The sequence below is a fragment of the Podarcis liolepis genome (assembly GCF_965112155.1).
Source record: "Podarcis liolepis genome assembly, chromosome: 8".
NCBI lineage: Eukaryota > Metazoa > Chordata > Lepidosauria > Squamata > Lacertidae > Podarcis > Podarcis liolepis.
In genome coordinates, this window is record NC_139560.1 from 3,610,009 (window position 1) to 3,626,426 (window position 16,418).

At 47.8% G+C, this 16,418-nt stretch overlaps 1 protein-coding gene across 1 annotated transcript; it reads left to right on the plus strand.

Moving 5' to 3' along the window:
* Window positions 1-273: 273 nt before the first annotated feature.
* LOC310713224 (lymphocyte antigen 6E-like) lies at window positions 274-10,185 on the plus strand. Its single transcript, XM_083517114.1, has 4 exons — window positions 274-472; window positions 1,512-1,530; window positions 2,328-2,428; window positions 9,223-10,185. Exons 1-4 carry the CDS (start codon window positions 415-417, stop codon window positions 9,378-9,380), a joined length of 336 nt encoding a protein of 111 aa, XP_083373240.1. The 5' UTR covers window positions 274-414; the 3' UTR covers window positions 9,381-10,185.
* The last annotated feature ends 6,233 nt before the right edge of the window (window positions 10,186-16,418 follow it).

Genomic DNA, 16,418 nt, shown 5'->3' on the forward strand with positions numbered 1-16,418 from the left:
TTGACATCTGATGGGAGGGCATTCCACAGGGCGGGTGCCACCACCGAGAAGGCCCTCTGCCTGGTTCCCTGTTACTTGGCTTCTTGCAGGGAGGGAACCGCCAGAAGGCCCTCAGCACTGGATCTCAGTGTCCGGGCTGGACGATGGGGGTGGAGATGCTTCTTCAGGTCTACTGGGCCGAGGCAACAAATGATTTCTGGAAGCAACACTTGCTCCTGGCGATGGGCTGTTCCCGAAGGCACAGCACCTGTGAGTCACCCTCCCACATTCCATTGTTCACAGACGTTCCCTTCCAGCTGGGAAGGAGTACAGATGCTCAGCCCATCCCCTGCTCAGCCCATCGCCCCGGCACACCTCAAAAGTTTATGATCAGCCCTAGAGGATCCAGTTCAAGGCAAAGGAGATCCCTTGAAGATGAAGATCTGCTTCTTTGTCCCTCTCTGCGTGCTGCTCCTCCTCTGCATAAACAAAGGTAAGCCTTTGACAGCACAAGCTGCTAGTCCCTCTTAGAATCATAGAATCATAGAATGATAGAGTTGGAAGAGACCACAAGGGCCATTGAGTCCAACCCCCTGCCAAGCAGGAAACACCATCAGAGCACTCCTGACATATAGTTGTCAAGCCTCTGCTTAAAGACCTCCAAAGTAGGAGACTCCACCACACTCCTTGGCAGCAAATTCCACTGTCAAACAGCTCTTACTGTCAGGAAGTTCTTCCTAATGTTTAGGTGGAATCTTCTTTCTTGTAGTTTGGATCCATTGTAGTTTGGATCCATTGCTTGGAATCTTAATTCCAAGAACGGTGGAATTTGGCTGTTTTTCAGGAAACGCAGAGCAGCCTCAGGCACGGATGGGGATAATCGTTTCCAGCTCAGCCCAGCTCACCTGCCTGCGTTCTCGTGGACAGCAGGAATTTGCTAGCATTCCTCGCAAAGATGTTGTAAAACCCAGATCACTACAATAAGTCTCTGGATACTGTATTAAGTGTGTGTGTGTGTGTGTGTGTGTGTGTGTGTGTGTGATCTGTCTGGCTATCTGTCAGCGAACCTATATTGCAGGGGATTGGATGACCTTTGGAGGCCCCTCCAGCCCTACAATTCAACGACTCTTCTTCAAGTCTCTGCCTCAAATAGGATTTTGTGCAACAAGGACTTGTGGAACAGTCTCCGAGAAAAGGAACAGATGACCCCTTTGTCCTTGAACTGGGAACCTCATCCCACTAAGCACTATTATGAGTTTGTGGTGTTAAACTGGGTGCCAGACCCCCTAATCCCTGGATCCAGTAAGTGATAGAATTTAATCAAGGCTTCTGAAACCCGGAAGTGTTTCGCCACTCACGCATGCACAGAAGTGGTCCTCTGGTTGAGAAAACTTTGGGATATGGTTGGACCTCTGGAACAGATCCCGTTCGCAACCGGAAGTACCACTGTACTATGTCCCACATCTTTCTCCCAATGTATCATAACATGCTTTTGCTTTAATTTAATAACTCCTTGCATTGTCTTTCCCCAGTTCACCCACTGATGTGCTTCACATGCTGTCAGAGCTGCTTGAAGATCCTAGCTCACAGAGGATCACGCTAGCCAGCGGTCATTAAGTAAAAGTCTTTATTGAATTACAGTTTCCATTCTCACGCTGCTGCGCGCAACTCTACGCCTAGTAGCTAGGTCGGCGAGGCTCCGTCTGAGTCTCCGCCCTGTGTGCACCAACTTAATATCCTAGTCTTGCTCCACCTTTTCCTCCTGACTGTCCTCCTCTGGGTCCCTCTACCCCCCGGGGCTTCTTCCTTCCGGGATTCTTCTGACGCTGACCCAGACCCTCCTGCCTCCTTGCGCCGGGCTTTAGGACCTGGCTCTCTTTCGGGGCTGCTTACTGCGCCGCCTTCCTCTGCATTTGAACTTGGCGCGCGCGCCCAACCTTCCACTTTCCTCTCAACCGTTTCTTCGCTCCCCGATGGAGGTGTGGCCATCCCCGACTCATGTCCTCCCTCCTGTGGAGGTGTGGCCACTCCTGACTCATGTCCTCCCTCCTGTGGTGAGCTGCCAGCGTTTCCCCCCTGGCTCCCTTCCTCTTCCCTGCTTCCTGGCGGTGACGCTGGTCCCGATTTCCAGCTGCTCCCCCCTGAGTCCTCTCTGGCTCTGTCTTCCTGGGGTGCCCCCCTAGACTCCCCCCTGGCCCTCGCCACTGGTGCTCCTTTCTGTGAATCCTCTGATTCACTGGAAAGACTAGGAGATCTCGGGTCGTCGTCGTCACTCATCTTTTCTTCTGCCTCCTCCCCTTCGCTCTCTGTTTCCTCCCTTGCCCGTGCTTCTGCTCCTAAACCCCTGACACATGCGAACCATCGTCCAGCAACTGGTCTTGCCTGAAGGCCGTCAAGTGCTCGGAGAATGACAAGCACTGCGTGACCACAGTCGCCTCTTTCAGGATTGGTAAGTTGAAAGCAGGTTTCCAGTTCAGCAGGACAATTAACCCATTTTTAAAGCTCTAAATGTTGCAGCGAAAGCAACAACAACAACAACAACAACAATAATAATAATAATTATTATTATCGCACTCTGGGCGGCTTCCAACAGAATATTAAAATACAATAGTCTATTCAACATTAAAAGCTTCCCTAAACAGGGCTGCCTTCAGATGTCTTCTAAAAGTCTGGTAGTTGTTTTTCTCTTTGGCATCTGGTGGGAGGGCGTTCCACAGGGTGGGTGCCATCACTGAGAAGGCCCTCTGCCTGTTTCCCTGTAACTTGGCTTCTGGCAGTGAGGGAACCACCAGAAGGCCCTTGGAGCTGGACCTCAGCGTCCGGGCAGAACGATGCGGGTGTAGATGCTCCTTCAGGTATACTGGGCCGAGGCCATTTAGGGCTTTAAAGTTCAGCACCAACACTTTGAATTTTGCTCGGAAACGTACTGGGAGCCAGTGTAGGTCTTTCAAGACCGGTGTTATATGGTGTTGGCAGCCACCCCAATCACCAGCCTAGCTGCCGCATTCTGGATTAATTGCAGTTTCCGGGTCACCTTCAAAGGTAGCCCCACGTAGAGCGCATTGCAGTAGTCCAAGCAGGAGATAACCAGAACATGCACCACTCTGGTGAGACAGTCCATGGGCCGGTAGGGTCTCATCCTGCGTACCAGATGGAGCTGATAAACAGCTGCCCTGGACACAGAATTGACGTGTGCCTCCACGGACAGCTGTGAGTCCAGAATGACTCCCAGGCTGCGCACCTGGTCCTTCAGGGACACAGTTACCCCTTTAGTACCAGGGAATCCTCCACACCTGCCTTCCTCTTGTCCCCCCAAAACAGTACTTCTGTCTTGTCAGGATTCAACAAAGCAACATTTGGTCATGTGCTTTTCGGGCAGAATGTTCCAGGATCGATGCCAGAAAACAGGGAATTATCTTCACATGTGGTGGGCGTGTAAATATGTACAATATTTTTTTCCGCAAAAGGTTTTTAAGGAGATAACAGAAATCACTGGGTTAAAGCTGACCGAAAGTCCAGAGGTAGCATTATTATCAATTTACAATGGGTATTGTAATGTGTATGGGTTGCTCGTGCGTAAGTTGCTGCCTCTCCAGTCTTTGTTGCCTTGCTAAACCTTTCAGTCTGGGCAGCCCTTCACTTCGTGGCTGCCTCAGTCGCTAGCAGAATCCGTCAGTGGGCGTTTCTTAAATCTTTTCCAACATAAAAGTTGTTTGACACCCAGTCTCCTCCTACTCTCTCTGCGCGGAAGTCTTCTGCGCAGGGTGGGCGTGGGTAGCGGAGGACCCGTGCTCTCCCCGCTGGTGTCCGGTGAAGAGTCCTGGAGCCCTCTCACCGATTCCACCATCAGCCCCTCTATATCCCTGGTGTTGCGCTGATTTGCTTCCCCATCTGCGGAGCTGCCTCTCTCCCTGCTGGGCCCTTCTCCAGCATCATTTGAGAGCCTTCCCTCCGCCTCTAGCTCCGATGTCAGTTCCCTGACAGGTATGGAAGGTTTGCAGGCTATGAAGGACTCGCTCACAAATTTATTGACAGCTGCACAAATTATTATAGCTAGGCAGTGGAAGGGGCAAGCAGAATATAAAAAGGAAGAATGGTATAAAGAGGTGTGGGGTATAGCTAGTAATGATAAATTAACATGTGCCATTAAGGTAAGATGGGGAATATGCAGGAGAAATGATTTTGAGGAAATATGGAAGGTGTTTGTAGATTTTGTACTGTTAAAGCGGAAAGGGGTCAAACCATTGCAAGAGGTGTTAAAATTGCGGGAGGTTGGATAACTACAATGGAATGGTCTCGGTGGTGAGGTGCACATTTTTATTTTATTTATTTACTTTGTCCAAACAAACAAACATTCTCAGGAGGGGTGGCATTTGGGACCCACCTGGTAACTGAGATCCTGGTGTCCTGCCCTGAAATCTAGCCCTTTTTGCAGAAACTGTCAATCCTTGCCAAATTCCAGCTCAAGGTAACAGGGCTGTGGAAGAACCCTCCTTTTCTGTTTAAGACTGCCCCACCAACCACCAGCAATGGAAAGCTTTTAATTGCCTAGCCCAGGAGATTGCTGATTTCCCCGCATCTACTACTGGCAAACAGGGCAGTGGTTTTGGAAGGCCTGTTTTTATCCAGCACATAAAAACATGAGAAGACCCTGCTGGATCAGGGGCCATCTAGTGCGGCATCCTCTTACAGGGACCAACCAGATGTCCCAATGGGAATCTGAGTGCAAGAGCAACTCTCCCCTCCTGCGGTTTCGGGCAACTTTAGTTAACTGTGAGATATGAAATGCAGGTCACAAGTCTCAGTGTCCTGGGACCCTTGAAAATAAAGTCTGAACAAAATTGGTGAAGCAGCAAAGAATTTATTGATTGCAACAGCATTCTTGCAAGAACAGGAGCCCGAAATCAGGCACATCCAAATCTAGCAAAACACAAGCTTATATCACCGATCCTCGAATACAAGGTTCTCTTCTCTGCTCCCCATTGGCTGGGGACGTGCAGGGTTTACAGCCTATCACCACCACCTACCGTATTTTTCGCTCTATAAGACACACTTTCCCCCTCCTAAAAAGTAAGGGGCAATGTGTGTGCGTCTTATGGAGCAAATGCAGGCTGCGCAGCTATCCCAGAAGCCAGAATAGTGAGAGGGATCACTGCGCAGCGCTCCCTCTCTCTGTTCTAGCTTCCGGCTTAGCCGCACGAAGCCTCTTCGGGGCAGGGGGAGCCTTCATCCTGCTGCCCTGAAGAGGCTTCGCACGGCTATCCCTGAAGCCAGAACAGCTGCGCAGCGCTCCCTCTTGCTGTTCTGGCTTCTGGGATTCAGAATATTTTTTTTCTTGTTTTCCTCCTCCAAAAACTAGGTGCGTCTTATGGTCTGGTGCGTCTTATAGAGCGAAAAATATGGTAATTAAAATACTAAAATCCATGCCTTTGTTGTCATCTCCCATTCCTCTGAATTTCACGACCACCACTCATGATTATTTTTGCATGGACAGGCGGAGTCCCCCAAACCCTGGGTGGCCTCCGTGTGGAATAACGACTCAAGACAATGTGCTATGGGATTAAAATTGGCCACAACTTTATTATGTTTCAGATGTGAGTAGACCTTGGCTCAGGCATTGGGCGTTTATCCCTCCCAGTCCCCCAACGGGGATCTGGGGAACATCAGGGTTATCCAAAGTGTGTGGGAGGGATGGGCTGGCTCTGGAGAACATATGTTCAAGCAGAGAGAGCCCGCCCTTGTTACGCCGCCGTCGCAGGGGAGAGCAATGACGACCTCTAGGTGTACGGCCAATGCCTCCCCTCAAACAACCCCTTTAACGGGGAATCGCTGCTGCAAAAAGAAGGGGGGCATGGGTCACTGCTACATGCCCACCCCCATTTAGGGAAGATAGACTAAAGGATTCCGCCCAAGGCCTGATACCGCCAAAGTTGTGACATTTTGCTACGGGAAAGTCAAACCTGCCAATGCAGGAGATTTCCTTTCTGGCCCTTTAACAGCGACCTTGACGTAGCAGAGCCAGAGTACCTGTGGAGAAACGGTTAACCTGCAAAAGAAGTCTTAACTGAGGGTGGGTAGGGTGGGAGAAGCTCTGGAGCCAACTGACGATTCCCAGGTAAGATCCTCCCCCTATTGTGTGGGCAGGTAGTCCCTCCCCCTACCTGGCCTGATCACCTTGGCAACACCTCCCCAGGCAGGATTGGGCAACTAACAAAACAAAACAAAACAAGTAACACAATGACCAGTATACTAGATCGCACTGCAATTCTTATTGCATAATTGTCAGAGCTGCTTGAAGATCCTAGCTCACAGAGGATCACGCTAGCCAGCGATCATTAAGTAAAAGTCTTTATTGAGTTACAGTTTCCATCCTCAAGCTGCTGCGTGCAACTCTACGTCTAGTAGCTAGATCGGCGAAGCTCCGTCTGAGTCTCCGCCCCTTGCGCACCAACTTAATATCCTCGCCCTGCTCCACCTTTTCCGCCTGACTATTCTCCTCTGGGTCCCTCTGCCCCCCGGGGTCTCCTCCCTCCGGGATTCTTCTGACGCTGACCCCCCGGACCCTCCTGTCTCCTTGCGCTGGGCTTTAGGACCTGGCTCCCTTTCCGGGCTGCCTCCTGCGCCGCCTTCCGGTGCATTTGAACTTGGCGCGCGCGCCCAACCTTCCACCTTCCGTCTAACCGTCTCTTCGCTCCCCGATGGAGGTGTGGCCACTCCTGACTCGTGTCCTCCCTCCTGTTGTGAGCTGCCGGCGCTTGCCCCCTGGCTCCCTTCCTCTTCCCTGCTCTCTGGCGGTGACGCTGGTCCCGATTTCCAACTGCTCTCCTCTGAGTCCCCTCTGGCTCTATCTTCCTGGGGTGCCCCCCTAGACTCCCCCCTTGCCCTGGCCACTGGTGCTCCTTTCTGTGAATCCTCTGATTCACTGGAAAGACTCGGAGATCTCGGGTCGTCGTCATCACTCATCTTTTCTTCTGCCTCCTCCCCTTCGCTCTCTGTTTCCTCCCTTGCCCTTGCCTCTGCTCCTAAACCCCTGACAATAATAGACATAATTTGGTACAAAATGTGTACACTTGTAAATTTTCTAATATGTTTGAAATCAAATGAACACATGTCTGTTAATCTTTGAAAGTCCATAGAAGTACAGTGGTACCTCGGGTTAAGTACTTAATTCGTTCCGGAGGTCCATATTTAACCTGAAACTGTTCTTAACCTGAAGCAACACTTTAGCTAATGGGGCCTCCCGCTGCTGCCGCGCCGCCGGAGCACAATTTCTGTTCTCATCGTGAAGCAAAGTTCTTAACCTGAAGCACTATTTCTGGGTTAGCGGAGTGTGTAACCTGAAGCATATGTAACCTGAAGTGTATGTAACCCGAGGTACCACTGTATAATAAATCTATAGCTGAAACAAAGTAATAGATGTTTTCCTGTTGGCTAAGCGGTAAAACTTTTTAGGCGTTTATGGTGCCAAAGTAGTAAGTGAATAACGACGTAGACAGTGATCCCGGATAATCTGACCTCCAGGTATCCCACCTGGGGAAGGCGAAGCCAAGCCTCTGCTAATTAATGGTGCCGCTTAGGGTCCAGGGGGTTGTGCATGACCACGCAAAGGGCGCCCCCCATTTAATGTGGGGAGCGGTCATTGTTCATGCTTTCAGGTGTTTTACACATTGACTCAAGCGATAAAGCCACATTCTGAGCGGGTTTTCCATCTGCTGACGATGTTGGGATTTGAGTTCCCACCAGCTGTGAGGAAGCAGCACATTGTAGACATCATGTGATGTCTCTGAGCATGAGACAGGAAGTCCCAGCTAGTGTAACGCAGCTGGTGGGAACTCAAATCCCAACATCCTCCCCCATTTGAGGCAACACTAGCTGCGAAAACAAGTGCAGCATCAAGAGAGAAAAACAAACAGTTGTTATACACATAATAAACCCCTGTTGTCCCAGCTCCATCTTTGGAACTACCTACGACTGGATCCACCAGTTCAAATCTCTGGTTACCTGTCTTCCAAGGAACTAGAGCTTCTGATCTACCTTGGTTAGGGAGAATTGTGTTGCGCCTTGCTACCTCCAGGGGTGGCTTTGTCTCTGACTTGGACAAACCTTGAACCTGGCTTGAGTTGTTAACTACAGCTATACATGCAACAGCTGAGTTCTCAGTGTAACTTGAGAACGTACTTTCACTTCTGAGGTAGAAGTTGGGAGTTGAGCCGTAGCTGCTCAGGAGAGCAGACATGCTTGTATTAGCTCCATGTACAGTCTTAATATAGTACAGTGGTGCCCCGCAAGACGAACGCCTCGCGAGACGAAAAACTCGCAAGATAAAAGGTTTTTTCGTTTTCGAGTTGCTTCGCAAGACGAATTTACCTATGGGCTTGCTTCACAAAACGAAGCTTGCCCCCACACCCCGGACCTCTTTTGAAGCAAGGGGCGGCAGGGAGAAGATTGCTTCTCCCTGTTGCCAGCCCCGCAATCTCCGGGGACAGAGGGGAAGGCGGGCACGCGCCTTCCCCTCTGTCCCCGGACCCCTTTTGAACAAAGGGGCGGCAACGGGGAGAAGCGATTCTCCCCGCTGCCCCTTCCCTTGCTTTAAAACAGGTCCGGGGACAGAGGGGAAGGCCCGCGGCGCTTCCCCACTGTCCCCGGACGGTCTCCATAGGAATGCATTGATTGATTTTCAATGCATTCCTATGGGAAACCGTGCTTCGCAAGACAAAAAACTCACAAGAAGAAAAAACTTGCGGAACGAATTAATTTCATCTTGCGAGGCACCACTGTAGTGAGTTTTACTACGGACTGTCTCTTTCTTCTGTCATGGAATGCCAGAAGATTGGTATGCTCCTCTCAGGAGGGAGGGGTCACTTATTGCCGGTCTCTCTGAGGGAGGGAGGATTCCAGCCAGAGAGTGACCACCGGAGAGAAGCCCCGGTGTCTTGGGAAGTTGGCACCCATCCCGGGGGCGTTTTCCCAACAGACACATGCAGATAAGTTGCAAGCTGCCCAGTTTTTCAGGTGTTCTAACCACAAGCTTCTAAAGTTTTAAGCAAGTCCGCGGTTGTCTAACTGGAGCAACCATTTGACCTTTTGAAAAGGCAAGCAAGCAACCTTTTCCTTTTGGTCCCTGGAAAAAAAGCAACACATTTTTTATTCCTCATATTAACCTGTAAACTGTTTTCTCCTTGCAACCCAGGTGGGGCCAGTAGAATAACGCTTTCCCCTTCTCTTCCCCTTTCCATTTTGAAGGCTTCTTGACCGTCAGAAAGAGAATCACCAAGAAGTGTTCGCCGAGCTGCCCGAATCTGAACATGGATATGGGCATTGGTGCCTTCCAGACGTCTTGTTGCCAAAGTTTCCTCTGCAACCTTTTCGGACACATCACAGCTAAAAACGAGACCCGGTGACGGGCTCTGTGTTCGGATCTGTGTTCAGATGCGACCCACTTCCTGGTGGCCATTTGAGAAGCCATCTTAGCATAGGGCTACCAGATCTCAAGGCCAGATCTGCCATTTTCACTCTGACCTCCTAGGGGTGCAGTGATAAAACTGCTATCACACCCAAAGCTTTTCTTTTAGGGATTATAGAAACGGATATACAGTGCTACCTTGGTTTTCAAACTTAATCCGTTCCGTAAGTCCGTTCCAAAACCAAAGCATTCCAAAACCAAGGCGCACTTTCCCATAGAAAGTAATGCAAAACAGATCAATCCGTTCCAGACTTTTATAAACAACACCAAAACAGCAATCTAACATGAATTTTACTATCTAACGAGATCATTGATCCATAAAATGGGCCCTACTAAAGCAAATAGTCTAATTGGTCAATATCTAAAAGATATCGAGCATCAGAACAACCTGGCTACTATAAGGAAATTCTGCCCTTGGTATGTTCATTTTCCACCTCTCCATTTTGATTCTCTGGCCCCATATCTGCACAAACTTATTATCCCAAAATATAGACATGCTTTTACACTTGAACCATAGAATTGTAGGGTTGGAATGGCGCCCTGAGGGTCATCTAATGCAAACCCGAATCAGTCATTTTTGACTTAACAGTAAAAACTACTCTGAAAATTTATCATCCCCAAAATGAAACCTCCATCTGGTTGTAAAATTAAGATTATACTAGCAAGAACAAGTCTTTCTGTAAAAAAAAAAAAAAAAAAAAAAAAGATTTAAATCAAGTCTTACTGACTAGTGATTTAAATTGCGATTTACCATATTTTTCGCTCTATAAGACGCACCAGACTACAAGACACACCTAGTTTTTGGAGGAGGAAAACAAGAAAAATAATATTCTGAATCTCAGAAGCCAGAACAGCAAGAGGGATCGCTGTGCAGTGAAAGCAGCAATCCCTCTTGCTGTTCTGGCTACTGGGATAGCTGCGCAGCCTGCATTCGCTCCATAAGACGCACACACATCTCCCCTTACTTTTTAAGAGGGAAAAAGTGAGTCTTATAGATCAAAAAATACGGTAAATCAAATCTGTCAACCTGTTCAATGAGGGAGACTGCCTGTGAAAAAATCAAAAGCTTCTGGAACACAGTGTATAATGAGCTTAAAAAAATGTTTAAGCATAACTTTATGAAAAATACAAAAGCTTTTCTACAAGGGATAACAGACACAGGTATAGCAAGAGAAGATCAGAAAGTATTCCTCTATGCCACAGGAGCGGCAAGGATCCTAATTGCTAAAAACTGGAAAAAAGAAACTGTGCCAACAAAAAGGGAATGGCAAGACAAACTGTTGAACTGGCTAGTTAACAGAGGCAATTAGCGATCACACTAGACAAGAGTTTCGAAAAGCATGGGGGAAATGCAGAGAATACTTCACAAAACAGTCCCTAAAATACATACCTGGACTTGTTTCGATTAATGTCTGCAGGAGACTTTGTGGATATTTAAGTTATAATTAGAAAAATCTTAATAATTATTCATAAAGGAAGCAGCTTATAAGAAGTAAATAAGGAGGCCAGATACAGGATAAAGGAAGTCTTTTATTTGGTTGTTTGTATTGTTGTATGTTATGCTCATTGTATTTCTGTATTGGGAGGGTTGGGGGGGTTATGTGATGTTGTAAATAAAATTTTCAATAAGAATTAAATTAAAAAACAAAAACAAATCCACCCTGCTTCCAAGTGACCCGTTTTCTGCGCATCCATCCTGATTCGCTTGCAGGTTGGCTGCATAACGTTGCATTGAGCAACCGTCTCGCCAGAGTGGTGCATGCTCTAGTTATCTCCCGCTTGGACTACTGCAATGCGCTCTACGTGGGGCTACCTTTGAAGGTGACCCGGAAACTACAACTAATCCAGAATGCGGCAGCTAGACTGGTGACTGGGAGCGGCCGCCGAGACCACATAACACTGGTCTTGAAAGACCTACATTGGCTCCCAGTATGTTTCCGGGGACAATTCAAAGTGTTGGTGCCGACCTTTAAAGCCCTAAATGGCCTCGGCCCAGTATACCTGAAGGAGCGTCTCCACCTCCATCGTTCTGCCCGGACACAGAGATCCACCTCCGAGGGCCTTCTGGCGGTTCCCTCATTGCAAGAAGCAAAGCTACAGGGAACTAGGCAGAGGGCCTTCTCAGTGGTGGCACCCGCCCTGTGGAACACCCTCCCATTAGATGTCAAAGAGATAAACAACTACCTGACATTCAGAAGACATCTTAAGGCAGCCCTGTTCAGGGAAGTTTTAAATGTATGACGTACTAGTGTATTTTTGGTCTTTGTGGAAGCTGCCCAGAGTGGCTGGGGAAACCCAGCCATATGGGTGAGGTACAAATAATAAATTATTGTTATAAATTATTATCGAGCAAGTCTACGAGGCGGCTGTGTTTGTATTACTGCGTACTGTTCTGGTCGCCTCACCGCAAAAAGGATAACGTAGAGTTGGAGAAGGTGAAGAAAAGGGCAGCCAAAATGATATATTTATTAAATTTCATAAACAAATTTTAAACAGATTTTAAACATAAAATACATAGCACAGAAAAAAAAAGAATTCAAGAGTAATAAGAAATACAAAGCAAAACAGATATTCAACAGAAAGATAGTTACCAAAAAGAAAAGGAAGTCATAACAAGCACCAACCCACCCCAAGAAAAAAGAAAAAAGAAAAATTATACCTCCAAATATTGTATCTTATTCACTAGTTTTTTGACCTCCTCACACCTCCCTTTCTGTATTCCAATTCAGATATTTAGTTCAGCAAGTTCTTGCCCTCTGTCATTTAACCTTATTCAGCATCTTAAACTATGATAAAAATATAATTCCCTTCATTATCAATCCAAGTTTACATATTCTTATTAATCTTCTTACTAACACCACTTATTTCCAATCCAACGTCCTTTTAACATTCATTAATTTTACAGTATTTCTGTAGATAGTCTTTAATTTTTTTCCAATCTTCTTCCACCGACTCTTCTCCCTGGTCTCGGATTCTGCCAGTCATTTCTGCCAGTTCCATGTAGTCAATCACCTTCGCCTGCCATTCTTCCAGAGTGGGTAAATCTTGCGTCTTCCAGTACTGAAAAGGGCAGCCAAAATGATCCACAGGGTGTTGCAACTCCCCCCGTGAGAAAAGGACGCAGCATTTGGGACTTTTTCATTTAGAGAAAGTGTGAGCAGGAGCTGACATGATAGAAGTTTATGAAATTATGCCTGGCATGGGGAGAGTGGATGAGAAAATATTTTCTCCCTCTCTCATCAGCCAGCTGGAGAAAGGCGGGAATAAATGGAAGAGTGCTGCCCCCCTGTGGCCAATATATGACAAGCCTCCAATGTGTGGTTTTCTTATACAGTGGTCCCTTGGTTCTCAAACTTAATCCGTTCCGGAAGTCCGTTCCAAAACCAAAGCGTTCCAAAACCAAGGCACGCTTTCCCATAGAAGGTAATGCAAAATGGATTAATCCATTCCAGACTTTTATAAACAACCCCTAAAACAGCAATTTAACATGAATTTTACTATCTAACAAGATCATTGATCCATAAAATGAAAGCAATAATCAATGTAAAAAGGTAAAGGGAACCCTGACCATTAGGTCCAGTCGTGGCTGACTCTGGGGTTGTGGCGCTCATCTCGCTTTATTGGCTGTGGGAGCCGGCGTACAGCTTCCGGGTCATGTGACCAGCATGACTAAGCCGCTTCTGGCGAACCAGAGCAGCGCATGGAAATGCCGTTTACCTTCCCGCCGGAGTGGTACCTATTTATCTACTTGCACTTTGACGTGTTTTCGAACTGCTAGGTTGGCAGGAGAATAATCAATGTACTGTACTATAAAATAAACAAGACAGCATTGTAGATGATAAAAATTAAAATTATTATTATTTGCTTACCGACACTGATGATAGTCATTGTTTGGATGGGGGGCTTTTATCCATTTCTGCAGTCACACAATCAATCAATCAGTAGCTGAACTGGGCTTGCTAATTCATAGAATCATAGAGTTGGAAGAGACCCCAAGGGCCATCGAGTCCAACCCCCTGCCAAGCAGGAAACACCATCAGAGCACTCCTGACATATGGTTGTCAAGCCTCTGCTTAAAGACCTCCAAAGTAGGAGACTCCACCACACTCCTTGGCAGCAAATTCCACTGTCAAACAGCTCTTACTGTCAGGAAGTTCTTCCTAATGTTTAGGTGGAATCTTCTTTCTTGTAGTTTGGATCCATTGCTCCATGTCCGCTTCTCTGGAGCAGCAGAAAACAACCTTTCTCCCTCCTCTATGTGACATCCTTTTATATATTTGAACATGGCTATCATATCACCCCTTAACCTCCTCTTCTCCAGGCTAAACATGCCCAGCTCCCTTAGCTGTTCCTCATAAGGCATTGTTTCCAGGCCTTTGACCATTTTGGTTGCCCTCCTCTGGACACGTTCCAGTTTGTCAGTGTCCTTCTTGAACTGTGGTGCCCAGAACTGGACACAGTACTCCAGGTGAGGTCTGACCAGAGCAGAATACAGTGGCACTATTACTTCCCTTGATCTAGATGCTATACTCCTATTGATGCAGCCCAGAATTGCATTGGCTTTTTTAGCTGCCGCCTCACACTGTTGGCTCATGTTGACTGATGCTGTTCCATGGGAGACCGGTGATCGTCCGGAGCCAGCTGGGGGCCAGCCTGATGCCCCCGTCTCCCTGGCAGTATCCCAACAAAAACGTCCCTTCCTCCTTTGCAGCTGATCACCCTTGTACAGTGGCCGCTGGTGTCCTCTGGGGCTAGTGGGGGTGTAATGGTGGAGGCCAATAGTAGGGGGCGCCAGTGCCAGTTCACTTCACCCTCCTCTTCCCTTCTGAGTCCTGCGAAAAGGCAGCACTGAGACTAAGGAGGAAGAAGCCGACGGCCAGGGCACCCCTAGGACGTAGGCAGGTGGGGGCTGGCCGAGGTTGGTGGGGCAGCGCCCCATTCACTCTCATGGACCAGCCCCCACTACCCTTGCAAACAGGCCTTATTCCAGACTGTTGTAAGAGCAGCATCCCCCCTCTCCTCCCAAGGTGGGGGTCTGTGGGCAGAATTCCTGCAATGTGGGGGGTTGGACTACAGGACCCATGGGTGTCCCGTACAACTCTTTGATTCTAGGTGTCTGTGTAACTTCTCTGCAGTGCTGGATTTACGTATAACAACAACAACAACAACAACAACAACAACAATTTATACCCTGCCCATCTGGCTGAGTTTCCCCAGCCACTCTGGGCGGCTTCCAACAAAATATTAAAGTACAATAACCTATTAAACATTAAAAGTTTCCCTAAACAGGGCTGCCTTCAGATGTCTTCTAAAAGTTTGGTAGTTAGATGAGCCCCTCAGATCGGAAGGCGTCCAACATGCTACTGAGGAAGAGCGGAGGACAAGTCCAAGTAGATTCAGAGCTGATGAAGTGGCTGGGCCAAAGCCGAAAGGACGCTCAGTTGCAGATATGCCTGGAAGCGAAAGGAAAGTCCAATGCTGTAAAGAAAAATATTGCATAGGAACCTGGAATGTAAGAACCATGAACCTGGGTAAGTTGGATGTGGTCAAAAATGAGATGGCAAGAATAAATATTGACATCCTGGGCATCAGTGAGCTAAAATGGACGGGAATGGGCGAATTCAGTTCGGATGACCATCGTATCTACTACTGTGGGCAAGGGAATCTTTTTCTGTTAGCAGCGTGGCGGCTTTGACATCAAATGCCCACAAGGGGGAGCTTTAGAACAAAGGCTGTGGCTACATGGGAAAATATTATAGTCAAATGAAATAATAATAATAATAGCAGCCAGGATTGGAAATAAAAGCAAAGGAATCATAGAGTCATAAAGGAATATAATGTAGGATGCATGTTACAGAAATAAGTATTACATTTAATGCAGTAGATCAATTTGAACATGGAAGTAAGGATGAAAATTCAATACGTTAAGCGAATATTGCACTGAAACTGAATCGAATTTGTTATATGAATATCAATTAAAAATTATGGGGGGAAAGAACAAGTTGTCCTCTTGCTCTCTTGCACAACTGCAATGCAGAGATTGCAAGTTGGAGCTGCAGCCAGGAGTGGATGCAGCAGATTTTAAAGGTTAATATCCAACTGAAGGTGGGACGCGGGTGGCGCTGTGGGTTAAACCACAGAGCCTAGGACTGGCCGATCAGAAGGTTGGCGGTTCGAATCCCCGCGACGGGGTGAGCTCCCGTTGCTCGGTCCCTGCTCCTGCCAACCTAGCAGTTCGAAAGCACGTCAAAGTGCAAGTAGATAAATAGGTACCGCTCCGGCGGGAAGGTAAACGGCGTTTCCGTGCGCTGCTCTGGTTCGCCAGAAGCGGCTTAGTCATGCTGGCCACATGACCCGGAAGCTGTACGCCGGCTGCCTCGGCCAATAAAGCGAAATGAGCGCCGCAACCCCAGAGTCGGCCACGACTGGACCTAATGTTCAGGGGTCCCTTTACCTTTACTATCCAATTGAAGCGAGAACGTTTTCCTTTTAGGAGTGGAAACACACTTGGAAAAGGACTTGGAAAAGACTATGGGAGATTATTTCAATACATGATTGCAGCGGCGAGATTGTTATGGGCCCGGAAGGCAGTCAAACACTCACTCTTGTTCTTCCAGCATGACGTTCTGGTGAGCTTATCTCATTCACCTCCCAAACAGTCCTGCAAAGTAGATTAAGCAGAGATGATGAGTGGCCTTCATTTAGCAGCGCCTCCGCCCCCAACTAAACTTCGTAGCTGGGTAGGAATTTGAACCCAGGCCAGCTTGGCAAGTCCAACATTGCATCTATTCTCCCATACATGGTAGTTGGTGTGACATGAGAGTGTTGTGTTCTGGCTTTGGCATGCTATGAGATTTGCTTGCTGGGATGCTAACGTTGTAATTGCGACCATTTTGCTTCCTTCTTTCCCTGTCTCTCAAGTTCGGGAAAGGGCCACCAAAACAGTTAAGCAGATGGAGGAAGAAAGGCTGCAGCG